This window comes from Falco biarmicus, chromosome 9 (genome assembly GCF_023638135.1).
Source record: "Falco biarmicus isolate bFalBia1 chromosome 9, bFalBia1.pri, whole genome shotgun sequence".
Classification (NCBI taxonomy): domain Eukaryota; kingdom Metazoa; phylum Chordata; class Aves; order Falconiformes; family Falconidae; genus Falco; species Falco biarmicus.
The window spans coordinates 20,597,505-20,613,169 of record NC_079296.1 but is presented as its reverse complement, the minus strand read 5'-3'; the positions used below and the strand labels follow the sequence as shown (position 1 = coordinate 20,613,169).

Here is a 15,665-nt window from a genome sequence, read left to right as displayed (position 1 = left end):
TGTCTCCACCCCAAACTCCAGATCCAACCAGCAGCCCTGAAAGGCACACTTCGGAATTAACAAGAAATGGCTGCCTTCTCCCCTTCCATTGTCTTACTACTCTGCAGTAAAAATGGAAGTAGCCACTGCAGCTAGGGTAGCCATAATAACATGCTTCACCGGCTGTCTAAAATGTTGTCCTATAATCCTTCAGTTTATAGAACTGTTTACTGCCCACCCTACAAGTCTGCAAATAAAGTAACTTATTATTCCCATATTACTTAAGCAATGTATTTTGAAGGCTTGGAATGCAGCAGTAATATGATACTAAACTTGACTTGAAAAATTTTGATTGAGAGAAAATGTTTTCTCTTCAAAATCCTACAAGTACTTGGAAAAAAACTGGAACCCCCCCACTTTCCTTATAAAATTTCAGCTTTTATTATGAATCTCCACATTAAGGTTGTTAAAATACCTACTCTTTCACTGTAACAAAAAGCAGACGTATGGGAAGGCAGAATAAATTGGGAATACTTCATCAGTTGGGATCAAGAGCACCAGGCACATGAATGTAACACTTTTTTGGTCAGAGTATTGTCTCTGATGTGTCTTCAAGTGGAGTGCGTGTGTTTTCTTGTTTGGAGAGAGTGCAGTGGGAAAAGGCACAGCTGAAGCATTCGTGCATCCAGTCTGGATTGCATTTTTGAAAGCCTCATCGCTTTCAAAAGCCACGAGTGGGATGTGTTCCTGCCATAACCATGACCACCCACACCCTTACCTCCAGTGTGAGTCTCTGGGTTTCTTGTCTGTCCATCTCCACACATGCAACACCATAAAGCCCCAGTTGGTTTTATATATAGATATAAAATATATTATATATATTATATATAAAATATATATTATATATATAATATATTTTTATATATATATACACAAATACAGCCCAAACTGGTACGTGACTTAAAAGTATTTTATATGAGTAGGGCTTCATAAACTAAGCGTTGTAGAACCCATGAAGGCTATGAGAAAGTGTTTTGCTGAGGATATAGGATACCAAAGGGTATTTCAAAAAGAGCTATAGTCCTACATTGTTAGATATTTTTACACAGTGCCTTAAAGACAAGAATCATGGCCTTTTTGTAATGCTTGCACAGCTTGCACAAAGTTAACATCCTCTTTCATGATGGGGATTCCTTGGATGCTACACTAATACCAATAATAATAAATATAATCATAGCAACCTGCCTAATTTGAGGAATGCAAAGAATGGTCAAGGGGAAATGTATAAAGTAGTAAAGGGAATTATGAATAGAATCAAATTCATTTTGGAGGAAAAAAGGAAAACTTAAGACTAAGGAGTACCCAACAGTAAGATTTGGGAATAGCTTCAGAAAAATAGGAAATCTATTAGATTAATAATTTATAGTTAGACTAGGAAAACTAGATAAGATTATACTGTTAACCTGAAAAATCCAGGAGGAGGAGAGGGTGATGTTATTTAATAGAAATTTCTGAAATTCTAAGAGAAACTACTGTAATATTTTTATTCTACAGTGGATATTCAGAAAATCACTACAGTTCATAAGTCTTTCTATACACCACCATATCAAGATCAGTACTGAAAAAAAACTAAGTAAATCAGACATAAATGGGAAACTTTATACATAACATGATTTACTCATACTTTGGTGTGTAAACATTATAAATAACCTACAGCAATATAGAACTTCAGTAACAGATGGGCTGTCATATTTCTGAATTTCATTTGGTTTGGTAGCTTAAGTTATAACCTTAATATTGTGTTAATATGAATTACCTATTGGATTCACATCTACATTGAACTAATGAGATTTTCAGGCAAGCAATGTTTAAATTGGATTTAAGGGAAATAAGTGCTGGGAATAAGGGAATACAACAGAGAACATTATTATAGAATAGTCACTAGTACTTTGAATTTTATTTTAAACGTTAAATAACTAATGCACAACAAGCTTCATGATTAGAAAGTATTAGAACAAATATCTTGGTTTAGTTGAAAATTGTGATCTGTATGTAATATCACTAAAGAGTATATAATTTTCAAAAAGAATCTGAAAGCTTAAGGATTTTGAGCTATGCCATCATGAAGTGTTGAAAGTAAGTATTAGTTGAGGTATTGTAAATGAGCAGACGGTGGGTACTCGTGCTCCAAAATTCACTTTAAAGTGTCTCTCAGGCAGCTTTGTGAATATGCATCATGACAGAGTGAAACTAAATGTGGATTTGTACCAAAGGCTTTTTGTGCTTTACTGTTCCTATGCATTTATTGGCCTAGGCAGGCGTTCTATTACTTTATGGCATTGTCTTTGGCTCTGCTTCATACCATGGTGTAGATGCCTTCTCCTAGAACTGCTTCTCTGGTTCTTTTTGCTTCACAGTAGCCTTTCTTACACACCAGAAAAATAGTGAGTACCTTTTATAATAAGCTCACTGCTGGGCGACTGATCCAATAAAGGCAACAAAGCCTTAAACAGCAATGCTCTTCAGCAGGAATGAAGCTGGTCCTGTGTGAGACTGAAAATTTATTTTAACAATTACATTATTTCAGGACTTCAGCGGGAAAAAAAAAATGGAGGCTGGTTGTCTTCCCTCCTGACTGCAGTAGGTTGATGCCCTGTCATCATCATCATTCCAGTACTAACAACTGTGTAACTTACTATCGTATTGCCCCTTTAGATGTGTTTTGTCATTCTCCAAAAGACTATTAGAAAGGAAAGCAACCAAAATTGTCATGTAAATCATACATTTGCTATATAAGTACAATTCTTTTTTGCTGCTATGCATGAATGAATCTGTTGTTGTTAGAGGGAGACAAGAGTTGTTAGGGTTGGACAAGATGACCTCCAGAAGGTCCCTTCCAACCTCAACCATTCTGTGGTTCTGTGAGTATAAAGCTGCCTTGAATTATGACTTATTTGTAATTATTCTCTTGAAATGAAGTTAATAGAGACAGCCTTATGGATAACCTGATGAACTGACTGAGGATTTGGGGCATTTTATTAAATAAGATATCAATACTATGTCATAATTGAAAGTATTATGCAAAGGGAAAAAAGATTTGTGTTCAGAATGCCTCACTTGGAAAGGAAGACCTATTTTCAGGAAAAAAACCCCACCCCAACAAACCCAACAAAAAACCCAAGTAAAAATTCCTTCAGTGTTTATTCCTGTTCTTGTACACTAAGGTACCAAAGGAAAAATATTATTCCTGGGTTTATGTCACTGTATGACAAAATGGTTTCCTGTAGATTCTGTAAATTTTATGCTAGCTATGTTGCATACAGGTTTGCAGTTAAATCTGTAAAAAAAGTGTGACTGCAATTTTTGACAGCTCCTTGTGGTTTGTGACTATTGGTCTGTAGATCCTATTTTTTTTCCGTTTAATCCAGATAAAACAAAGCAAGTTATATTCTTGCACCTTTGGTCAACGATGTGTAATTTTATATCTGCATCTTGTGCCATTTTTTATATTCCCTTTGATTATTTTTTCTTGCTTTACTCTGCATGGGATGAAATAATTTAGTGAGAGCATACACCTTAACTATCTAAGAAATAGCAATTTAGTTTAGTTATTTAAGGTCTTCCTGGGCTCTGTGCTGGGAAGAGACATCTTCAAAGTCTTGTTTGACTCCCTCAAAGTTAGCTATGTGGGACAGGTGGGGTGATTTGTGCTCTAGAGATGTGTTTTATACTCTCTGCAAGTGATAAGGGAATCTAGGCAAAAGCTTAAATTCAGCCTAGCATTTAGGTGGCTGTGGTTTTCTGGGAGAGGTTCACCTGTGTGTCTTTCAGTTTTGACTTCTGCTTTGTTGATGGTTTGGTACAAGTTTAAGCTGCCTTTTTGTCTGTTTTATTTTTAGTCAGTTAAAAACTACACCAAATGTCATGTGAGGAATGAACAAATCTGCAATAAACTGACCAGCTGCAAAAGCTGCTCGCTACACCTGAACTGCCAGTGGGACCAGCGACAGCAGGAGTGCCAGGCGCTACCTGGTAAGGGCTGTGGGGTGGCAATGCTGCTTTTTAGACCTGAATTCAAAACAGAGTAAATCTCTTCCATTCTTGCCGAAAAATATGCGTTCAATGAGTAGACCTGGATTTGTCATACTGGTGCTAACTCTCCCTGCTATGCTGTGCCTGTACAGGGGAACATAGATGTAGCTACATCACTGGTTGGTATCTTCATGCTACTGTTAATTTTGTTAGGAGACGTAATATTAATGAAGGCATAATGGTGTCTACCTCTGCACAAGCCAGTGATGAGGTCCAGCCTGTGGGGATCACCGACGACAGAGCGGCATTGCTATACTGAGTCCTTACGTGTACATATTCACCGACAGTTACTTTTGCTCACTGGGGTTTTATCTTATACTTCAGTTATACTTCAATTTTCCTGTGCAGATAGGTCCTAACATAATTTTGGTAATACTGTGAAAGCAGTGAATATTAAAAGGCTAATATAAAATATTCTGAGAAGGTGATGGTTAATGTTCTGAAATAATATTTATTCTGTAATTAATATTCATAACTAAGCATATGCAGTTAGATATCGGAACCTTTTCCATTTGATCTTTATGTCTGGATGAAGTTAACACAGGTTTTTTTCACAGAGATCATTCATTAAATAACTTTAATCAATTTATTCTGTGCACATTTGTGCAATCTTTTTAAAGATGAACTATAACAGTCGCTTTGAATTACTGACTCATTTTTTAATAGATATCTGAATCTGGGTAAAGCAGAAAAATGTCGAAGAGGAAATATTTTTCTAAGATGTTACCTGAATTTCCTATTATTCTGATTGCATTTGTATTTAGGCAAATATAAATGCAAAGGTAGGACTAGAAAGGCAAGATAGGGTAAAGTTGTGATCTCTGAATTCTAGGACAGTTGTTTTCAGATTTTGAAATTTCCATGACATTCAGCTAAATTGATTGGTTAAAGTGCTATTAATTACGTACATACTTTAATCTTTAATATTTAGTTGTGCTCAAATCTGAATACAGTGTATCGTAACAATATTGTTACACTGAAACCTAACATGTATCTTAAAGATATTTCACAATTTGTTAAAAGTTTCTTTTCATAAAAATACAGTATTTGATATGATACTACTGGGTATTTTAGAATTTATGTGATGTGAAAAGGGAAATTGAGTGTGGGATATATTTTGAATTATGATCTCAGGAAGATAAAATTCAGACTCCCTTAGGTTTTTTTAAAAGTTTTTTTTCAAGTCTGCTTTTATCATATGCTTTTTACACCAGCTCATCTGTGTGGGGAAGGATGGAGTCATATTGGAGATGCCTGCCTTCGCATAAATTCAAGTCGTGAAAGCTATGACAATGCCAAACTGTATTGCTACAATTTAAGTGGGAATCTTGCCTCGTTAACAACCTCAAAAGAAGTGGAATTTGTTCTGGATGAGATACAGAAGTATACACTTCAGGTAAATTGAGTAACTGATGCTTATGTGAATTAGATTTGCTTCGGGAAATCTATTTTAAGGATTTGTCCAAAGAAAGGGAAGTTTATACCTTCAAAGAAATGTAGCGTGGTGCTAAAGGCTGATACACGGTTTATAGGATATTAAGAAAATCTCATTTTTAAAGCTAATGACACAGCAGTTCCCAAGTGTTTCTCCCCAACAGATCTAACTGTTGAAGGTTATTTTTTGCTTTCAAGATGTGGCTCAAGAGAACGGCTGGAACACTGATCCGGGAGATCCCAGCCCTTTTAAATACACTGTGACAGCATCAATCAAAACAAGACAAAATATTTTTTGTTGTAATAAAGAAAAAAAATCCCAAATTTCATATCAGTATCTATAAAAGTGCTCTCAGGATTGGTTTTTGGTGGTGAATAGCCAGGCTTCAAGCAGTTGAGGACAGTGAACTACTGAGGATGTATACTTTTCTTCAGAAAACCCTTGCTCCTTATATAAATGGTATGTGAAAGTCACAGAGAAGCTGTACAGGTATGTGAAGTGTGTGGAAACTCCCTGCAAAGCAGTGCCGGGATGAACCAGGAGCTAATTAGCTTTCTGTGATCATGGTGGGGGAAGGAGAGAGCTGAAAACTCTCACATGCCTCTGGCAAATACAGGAAGCTGCCATCGGAGTATTCCTCAGGAAAGTGATCCATATTAATTTAACTGTGGGAAAAAAGAACAGAAATTGAAGATTAATTAATTACCTGTCCATGTGTGGTCAGGTTCAGGTTTTTTGCAGTTAAATATTTTAATACTTATTGCTCTGTTTAACCTGTTGGAAAGCTTACCTGCATCATTGGAACATGTATGTGCAACAGAGTATGTTCACATGGAACGTCTTAGCAGAAGATTCTGTTACAAGCAAATTGGTTCATCTTGGCAAAGGACATGTTTAAAAGTGTGCATTTTGCTTTGTAGAACACGCATCAATTTTTTGTATAAAACCCCTAATTTTTCAGTGGCTTAGGATTTTACAGTTCAGGAAAATGAAAGGTAAGTATGAACTATAATTAAAGCTTATATCAAGCTAGTATGTGATTTGCAAAGTTGTGTTGTAGATGAAATGAGATGTATACAAAGGAAACGGCAGTTAAGGATTGCCTTTCTGTTATACTAAACCTGAATGCAAGAGTGTAGGGACAGATACTGTGAATCTAAATATTCTATGTTATTCTTTTCAGCATTCCCTTTCAAAAAAGAGATGCAAACATAGGTTATGTACTTAAGTTTTTTCAGTTTTTTGCCAATAAATGCTGGACAGAGCAAAATTTTTTTACTAGAAAGACATCTATTTTATTTGCCAATAAAGGAGAGAGAAAAGTAATTCTTTTATGTCAGAAGATCTCCCTTGATATTGTACTTATTGCAGTCTTGAAACACATTCTGTCTGTCCACTCTGATATAAGGTAACATTGAAAATGTAATTGAAACCAAAATAACAAAATCACAAATGGCAGTGATTAGGTATTTATTTTGCCACCTTCTTTCTACCCCACCCCCACCCCTTATTCCTGTTAAAATACTGCACAGGGGGCCTTCAAATCTCATAGTGTGTGATAGATTATTGATATGACAGATATTACCTGACTTGCTTGAGGTGTAGATGAAAAATAGGGGTTTTTTTAGTTTTTGGAAGCAAGATTTTTCCTACGGAGCTTAGAACTTCTACAAGGTGACATCCTGCTGAGCCTATCTTTATTTAAATGAAATATGTCCTGAGCCAATGTAGTGATGTAAATTTGAGATACCTCACATACAGTTTATGCAATTGTAGACAAATGTATGCACTTTAAAAGTATATCATGGGTTAAACAATCATTTAGTTATCGGAATCTGTAATGAAATGCTACCATGACTTATCCTGGTGTTTTCAGTGGCATTTAGAAAAAAATAAATTATTTTATTCATTTGTATCTGTCTGTCCAGTTACATTTGTTCTGTGTGAGACAGCCTAAGCGTCTTATCAGGTGTGACAGAGGCTCTCTGAAACTTTTTGATTTTCTTCTGTCTGCCTTTTCCTCTCAAACTGCAATCATAACGATTTAAGGAGTGAGATTTCATTTCAGATGGCTCATTTTTGTAACAGGTGGTGGTATGGAGTTCGCAAATGTAGTCAGAGCAGCTGTAAAGTGAATGCTATGCCTTTAGTCTGCGTTATCTATGGTGGAGTTTGACCTGTGTGGTTAATTTCCAAGGCTTTAAAATCTTTCACCTGTGTGAAACAAAAGCTGTGGGGATTACTGAATGTTGTCAGAGCTACATTTGGAAATAAGAATATGGACCTGTTTTTATCTGCTTTATTTGATATTTTTATACTGAGAAAAGAAAAACAAATTTGGTAACTGTTGTGTATTTTACGAACTTAAAATAGTGTCAGTAAATACTACAGCCTGGAAGAACTTAAGAATTCTTTATTGTTCATAGGAAAACATGGGACTTTGTAGGTTATTTTCTAATACACAAAGTCTTTGTTCTGGGACAAATTTAGGACGAATTCCCCATCATGTTTAGAATCCTACAAAACACTGTTTCGGAAAGATTGAGAGGGAGGAGCATGCCATTGTCTCCACACCTTGCCCAGACCTTATTGTATATAAATAATTTCTCTTAATTCCAATACTAAATTGGAAATCAATACAGTGCCTCCTTTTAAAGGGTAAGGAGAAGGTTCATTTGGTGCTAAAGAAAGAGACGTAACAAAGGCCTTTGCAGTATGAAGTCAGAACACAGTTGAATTTGCAGGCGTATTCTAAAACTATCACCAGTAATTTAGACTAATTTGTATTTTTCATTGAAAATAAATTAAATTCTTTAAGAGAATGCCAAAGTAAACACAGTGAATAGACTGTGGATTCCTGTACTAAAGCAAAATGACACAGTGTTTTTTCTTATGTGCTGTTTTAATGACCTAGTAAGCAAAAAATTCTGAAAGGGGAATATTTGAGTTTTTCAGCAAAGTAGATTTAAACAGCAATATGAGGTTAACTCATTGTTCTTGCTAATATTCAAATGTATACTCATTTAAAAGAGCAATTAGTTCTCTTGGGAGTTTGCTCCCAACTGTGGGGTTTAACTAAAAATTGTAATTTTCTTGTTAACATGCAATAAATTCTGAGAAGATTTAGTTTTGGTGTAGTAAGCATAAACAAAGATGAGAACAGCTTTAAAAAATGCCTTGCGTTATATAACTGTTTGCAACTTTTTCTTTAACTCACTGTTCTTGGGGCTAAGCTTCCTTTATAAATTACACTTGAGTGTAGCTTGCAGTTAATTAGCGAGCTTTGCATGGCAATATTATTCCTTGGTAGCTCAAGGTATTCTCAGAGGGCTCTGTGTTTTTTTTTTTGTTTTTATCATATGTGAGGCTGTAGTGGAGCTGACATTTACTTTTTTTCTGAATTAGTCTCTTTACTACAGTTTTTAGCAGTCCCACTTTACTATTGTGATTTTAGAAGTCTTTTATTTTAGTTATTTTAGCACTTTTTCTCCATATTGGAGTTTTTACATTCACTGTCCGTTAGTTCCCCTCTATTTTAACTGTCTTCCTGCTTTTAGGAAGTGGGGAGCTCAACTCATTTTGGATGCCTGAGAAGAGCACCCAATTTCCAAAATAATTGTCCCCCGTAAAGAAGAAAACTCCAGAGTATCTAAACCAAAGGTCCCACTGGAATACTAGCTATAATTCTCATAGATGGAAACTGGGGATTTTGTAGTCTTTTCATTTTGCCAGATATTACATGTTATTTTAACCAATGCCACAACAGCAAAATTTGAAAAGAGTAGGAGACATAAGTGTTTTTATGACTTAATGTATGACTCCTAGTACTAGTTACATATAGATTTCATCATTTGTGTCTAATAAGATACTGAGACACTTAAAAAGCGTGAAGCTTGCTTCCACTGCTTATAATGTGTCATTCACTGGGTAAATAGCTACAAAATATGAAATGTGCAGGTATCTAGCATAGTTACAATCAATGCATAGTTAAAGAATAGAAACCAAGCAATGAGGTAGTAAATAGAATGGGATGGTTTCTCATCATATAGCTTTTATCTTCAGTAAGCAGTTTTTTTGTTCGTAATGATGCAGAAAAAAGGCAAACTAACCACAAGCCCTTCTCAAAACTGAATACTGTGGAAATTCAAGCACTAAGGGGATACTGTATTTTCAAAGTTTAATTGTATGTTTCTTCCTAGGACAACTATTTTCCTAGAAATCAAGAAGTTCAAACAATTCTTGAAAATTTTGAAGTTTGGTAATATATTATTATGAACATCAGAAACTGAGTCAGAAATGTATTGCACACTTCCAGGACAATTTAAGATCCAAAATGAAAGAAGCTGAAGTAAAGGCAGGGGTAAATTTCTGAAAGAGATAGATAGTTCCTTAGCAACTTGCATAATTAAGAAACAGGACAATTTTGAGGCTCAGTAGTAATTGGCTATTCGGTAAAGGTGGACTTGCTCACTTCACTCATCTGCAAATTATTCAGCCCTCATTAAATTAGTGCTGAGGCAGCAGTAATGCCTAAAAATTATCGTGAGTATAAATGATCACATTTGCTGTAGATCTCAAGGCAACTTAGTCTGACTTAAATTTTCTGAGTAAACACTGGATTTAGAATGAAGTATCAGCTCTCTCATTACGGTTACACAATTTTCCTTTCGAACGTAGTTCCATGATTACTACTTAAAAGAAAATTAAAATTAAGTGGTTTAGAATAAGGGAAGAGCACATTTTTGAAGTTATTAGTGATCAGGGTTTAGTAAATTTCCCATAATGGCTAAAAACTTTCCTTATGTTCAATTAAATAGGATGGTAAATGAATACAGAATGATGTTCTATTGGTATACACTGTATGACTGCAATTTGGCTCTGCTGTCAGATGAAAATAAAGCCCTGTCCAGCAATTTCTCTCATTTTAATAATTCCTAGATCTCTTTAACTTAAAAATAAAGGTTGATTTCTCACTTAAAAGGATTTTTGGTGATACTTTATCAGTGTTTTAGAAGATTGTTTGAACCGTGACTAGCTGCATTTCAAGCCAAGTATATGGCTTCTAAGATGGGCTGTGGGTTCTGAAAACTGGCCTAGAATGAAATAAAGAGGAGAAATATATTCTAGAGAATGGTTCTAGTTTTTAAGTGGTGCAGTGGGATAAAACTATGGAATAGTTTTCAACATACGTTTGATTGCATTCTCCAGTTTTTGTTGTATTACTTTGTTTCACTGTAACATTTGACTGATGATTTCTGGATACTTTCCTCTTTTGATGGTTTTTTTTTTGGTCTTTTTTTCTTCAACCCCCTCCTATAACTTACCTAGAATGCTGTTGAGTAAGACTGGTAGTAAGTAAGATAACAGATGAGTCGCTGTTTCCATCCTACCCTTTCTCTTCCTATATGAAGGAAAAATTATTAAGGCAAAATTTTATGAACTTTGCCATTTCTCATAGTAATCTATAATATAATTGAAGTAAGTTCTAAATCCTATAAAGAATAATTATCTGTATTATTTACTGAAAAACCTATAATTTGTTTTGGTGACTTTTTGTGGCTCTGCAATAATGTGGATGAAATGTAATATTTAGCTCTTAACAATTCTAAATGGGAACAAAAATGTTCAACGTTGGTGTCCAAAGTAATTATAAATCATTAGTTAAAAAGATAATGATATTTAAAAGTTTAAAAGAGGTATAAATAGAAGATCATTCCCTAGATACTGTTGAGAATCTTGGTTAAGAGAATCAAAGTTAAGATTATGATTCAAAGCAAATGATTAGTCTCATGTCTATGCAAAAGAGAAGGTTATCCATTATTATTAATAGCAGCAGGAGCAGGTAGCAAGTATCAGGGAACCAAAGATATCAATTGATAAGTAATGTATAAAAATATGAAGTGCTATTACTTTAATCACTAAATTTTCCCAAAGTTTAAGTTATTTTCTTTTGCTTGGTTAAAAAAAAAATACTTTAGTAAAAAAACCCCATGATGATTAACTTCTGCTAGATAGAAAATAATTTCAATTGCAATAATTTTAGGTTTTATAATGTCAACAATGAAATAGGAGATACTGCCTGTCATATTTCTGTATTCATGGAAGAGTGGTAGAACTGCATATTAATAGAACATGGATAATGCATTTTCCTCGTAGCCTTTTTGTGTGCACCGTGTCACTGAAAATTAACTGTCTTTGTATGTTTGAGCATCTGTGTAAGCAGCATCTGAAGGGACATATCTTTTACACCACCTCTCTGTGAGGCTGAAATCTGTATGAATAGTGGCTGCTTCCACCCTGTGTGCCCGCTAGTGCTTTCTTAATCAAGAAACTAGAGGGTGGAATGATGACAATTTTACCAGGTTTCTAGATACTAGCACCTGTAAAATTGAGCTGTACCATTTGTTTGGCTTCTAAGTGAGGGAAGGTAGATATAGTCCCAAATTGGACTAGATTATCCATTCTTTTCTTGAAAGATAGAGCATTGCAGAGCATACTTTGCATTAAGGAATTATCCTACCTTCTGTAGATGTAGCAAACGCTCCCTTCCTTTTCTGTTTTGGAGCAGGCAAAGTGGAGGTAGCTCTGATAAAATCTTTAGCTTCTAGAAAAAGATATCAGTCTTGCAGAAATCAAACAGATTCTGCTAGAAGGCAAGAGCTGGAATGAGTCCTGCTGAGCTTAGACAATGAAGATCTCCACATGACCTTGTTGCGTCCTTACTGGTGCAACACAGGATGATCACGCATTTTGTGTTAAAGGAAACTTCTCATAATGGTAGGAACTACATGGTTTTGGAGTTGACTTTCACTTCTGTCCTCAGTGGACTGACAACCCCAGCAAGCGTGGACTACTTTAAAGCACTCAGAAAAATTATGACATACATTAGATACTATAATATTAAGCTTGCAGAACTGAGATAGGCGCAGTCAAAGTGCTTGGAAATGTACTGAAACTTTTTCTACTCACCTGTCATCTGGCTCTTTAGTAATAAACTAAGCAGCACGACAGCCCTGCTGGGGCAACAGAAAGGTGTCTTGAATAATAATGATTTCTTGAACTAGGTCATATCATTGTTTACTGAGAAGTTCTGGTGTGTGTACATGTTCACATGTGTGTTGGAGCTTTTCTTCCATCCTCAAATAGAAAAGGAGCTGATTCTGATAGAGTTGCAGGTTCCTTTTCAACTCATAATCTGAACAATTTACTAAGTGTGAAATACAGCAAAGACAGGGTAGATTTCTTGGTTGTGGTTTTTGGATAACTTGAAAGCAAACATTCATAAGAAAGAAAGAATATCTCTTCAGAACTCCCTGAGGAGTAACTTTCTTCCCACTTACATGCTGATCAAAGCTCATCTGACCTTCCAATAAAGAAGTCTGTACTCTTGAGAAGAAAAAAATTAAACATATTTGGGGCTGATTTCATGTCAGCAAGTGTGTGTTTTCTGAAGTGAAAAGTTTATTTGTACTGTTTTTCACCCCACTGGTTTGATAACAATGTTTTTCAAGAGGTCTGGAAACTAGAATCTTGCTTCAGTGAGTTCTGGGTGCAGAGAGCAGGCGATCTGGTTTCGTTCCTGTCTGATCCTGTTCAGAAGCATCTTGGACAAGATATTCAAAGTAGTCACTTTCCTACATTCATTTTGCATTAAATGAAACACCCATAGAGTTCGAGTGAATTTAAGCCTGAAGAAGAAACTGGATTGACACTCTCATTTGGCACCTTTGAAGTCCCTCAGCTGCTTCAAGTGCTTCTGAGTCTCCCAACTATTATGACAGATTCTTTCATCAGTTTGAAAGATAAGGACTAGATTTATGCTTTTTTTTTGTGAAGAAATTGGTTTGATAGTCACAGCATACTGGTGGCTGCAGGTGTCACAGGTGGAACTTCCGGAATTCTCTATTCACTATCGGTTTTTCCCTTTTGGCTTTCATGCAGTGTAGCAGCAGTCATTTTTCCTGTTAATCTTCGGTGATATCAACACGCCGTCTCTGCTGTCACCAGCAGTCTTCGACTGTACTCCACCGTGTCACGGAATTCATGCCACACAATTGACTATGTACTTCAAGCATGTCCTTGGAGCATTTTGGTGGCCTACTTCTCAGCTCTTTATCATATTTTAATCAGACATTAGAAAAAATATTTTGGATAATCCATTTTTTGACATCCTAACAACATGCTCAGAGCAGCATAAGTGAGCCTGCAAGGCGGTATTTTCAGTGTGTGTTATTTGCTCACACACTAATCGATGTTCAGGTCTGTATTTTGACGTGTTACATTAGCAAAGAGCCAAAGATGGTACATATGGAATTTGAGATATCTGACACGACGAGCACAAGTTGTCCAGATATTACAGCTATTAAGAATGATGATGACTATGATATGTGTTGTTTTTACTAGAAGCCTTTCATTTCAGGGGTGCTGCTATTATATCCTAAGGCTGCTCTGGCTTCCATGATCCTCCCTGGGACCCTGTCATCATTAAAGGAGTTCTGAGACACTCACGTACTCAAATAGAAGAATTTCTCTCCAAACGTCGTTGCTGCACTGTCAGTTTCCATTATTGGCCTGACATGCTTTTCATCATAGCTGGGATAGGATCTCTTTTCTTTACACTGATGCTGAGGCAGTCTGATTTACACTGATTATTTGGCAGTCCAATCAAAATAGTCAGTAATATGTCGAAGGTTCTTATGGCTAGAATACCTCAACCTGTAAGTAGGCGTTTAGGTTGGTTTAGGTCCTTGTTTGTCAGCAATTTATCCCACCTAAGCTTCTGACACTTTTTAAATGTCTGGTGTGCACACTTAGTGTTCTACAGAGATGTCTAGAGACATGCATAAATATCTGTGGTTTTCTGATGCATGTTGAACACATGCAGCAATCTAGCCAACTAAATAACAAATAAGATAACAGCTGTATTATCTACCACTTTCCAGATGCCAAAGTTCCACTTTTACTGCTTGCCCCATGGACTTTCTAGTATCCAGAACATGAGAGCTCTCCCAGACACCTGGAAAGTTGGTCACCTGGGGTAGCAATGAAGTTATGGAGTAAACACAGAAGTAAGAAGCAAGAGTGGGCAGTGGCATTTTTGCTGGATATTCTCGTTACTGTTCAAGAGTCTCTCAGAGTGCATTACAGCTTATGGAATGGAACATTTTTTCTTCATTTTCTGGTTTATTTAAGCTTGTTCTTGCATCTGTAAGTCTGTTAGTTGCTGTAGCAATTTTTGTTTGATCATGCTCCTAACTGAGAGGACATAAGAGAACATAGGGAGTACATTTTAGGGAGGTCAAGAATACTGATTATCTACCTACTGATTTTAAAAAAAAATACACAAAATTTATGATCCTTCATATTTCAGTTTGGTCTAACAAAGCAAGGGAAAAAGAGGAATGACCTGATCAGGTATAGATTTAAGAGCTGTGAAAGATTTTTCAGACATGGATTAAACCTGAGTGGCCAAAGAGGGATGTGAGATCAAAGATGAAAGATCTCTCTGAGAGATGATGGCAGTGACTCTTGGTTTACTTGTGAAATAGCACATAGATCCTGAACTGTGGCAGCTTCTTTACCTTGGCCTGTAAATTAAATTAGTTGAAAACCTAATTCACAATCGGATCAACATCTCTGCTTTGGAGATGGCAACATCGGTCCTTTGTCTGGTGCAGACAGTTGTCGTGTTTTGCGTTCTGGTATTCACCTACCACCACATACCTGTTGTAGTCTGTAGTCTCTCTGTTTCTCTGTTCCTTATGTTCAAACTGGGGTTAATGAAAACTGCCATCACAGAGATCATGTAAGGAAAAGTGTTTGGTTTGGGTATCTTGAGATTTTTGCATTGATGGGAGCAAGAAACGTAGGTAGATTTATCCTGGAACAAGCAAAGACCTTTATTCCTCAAAATATGCTTTTTCTGTTGCTAATTTCATAAAGACAAAATGACAAAAATTAGTAGAAGTTGTGATGCAATTTTACTGATACGTCCTAAATATCTTTTAAGAATTCGTGCTTTTAATGTTTTCTGGATTATTTTCAGAGCTTATAAAAGTGTATTCAATGTGTGTTTAATTGCTTTGAAGTTGCAGATGTACCACTTTCAACTTTGTTTCTGAATTGTCTAAAGATGTTGATTAGTATCAGCAACACAGGT

At 35.9% G+C, this 15,665-nt stretch overlaps 1 protein-coding gene across 2 annotated transcripts in view; it reads left to right on the top strand.

Annotated features, from left to right (window-relative positions):
• ATRNL1 (attractin like 1) overlaps positions 1-15,665 on the top strand; it is a 525,478-nt gene that overhangs the window by 116,122 nt on the left and 393,691 nt on the right. For both annotated transcript variants that reach the window (XM_056352650.1, XM_056352649.1), the window contains exons 14-15: positions 3,879-4,011; positions 5,286-5,467. In XM_056352650.1, coding sequence (XP_056208625.1) covers positions 3,879-4,011; positions 5,286-5,467 — 315 coding nt within the window. The remainder of the gene's footprint in view (positions 1-3,878; positions 4,012-5,285; positions 5,468-15,665) is intronic.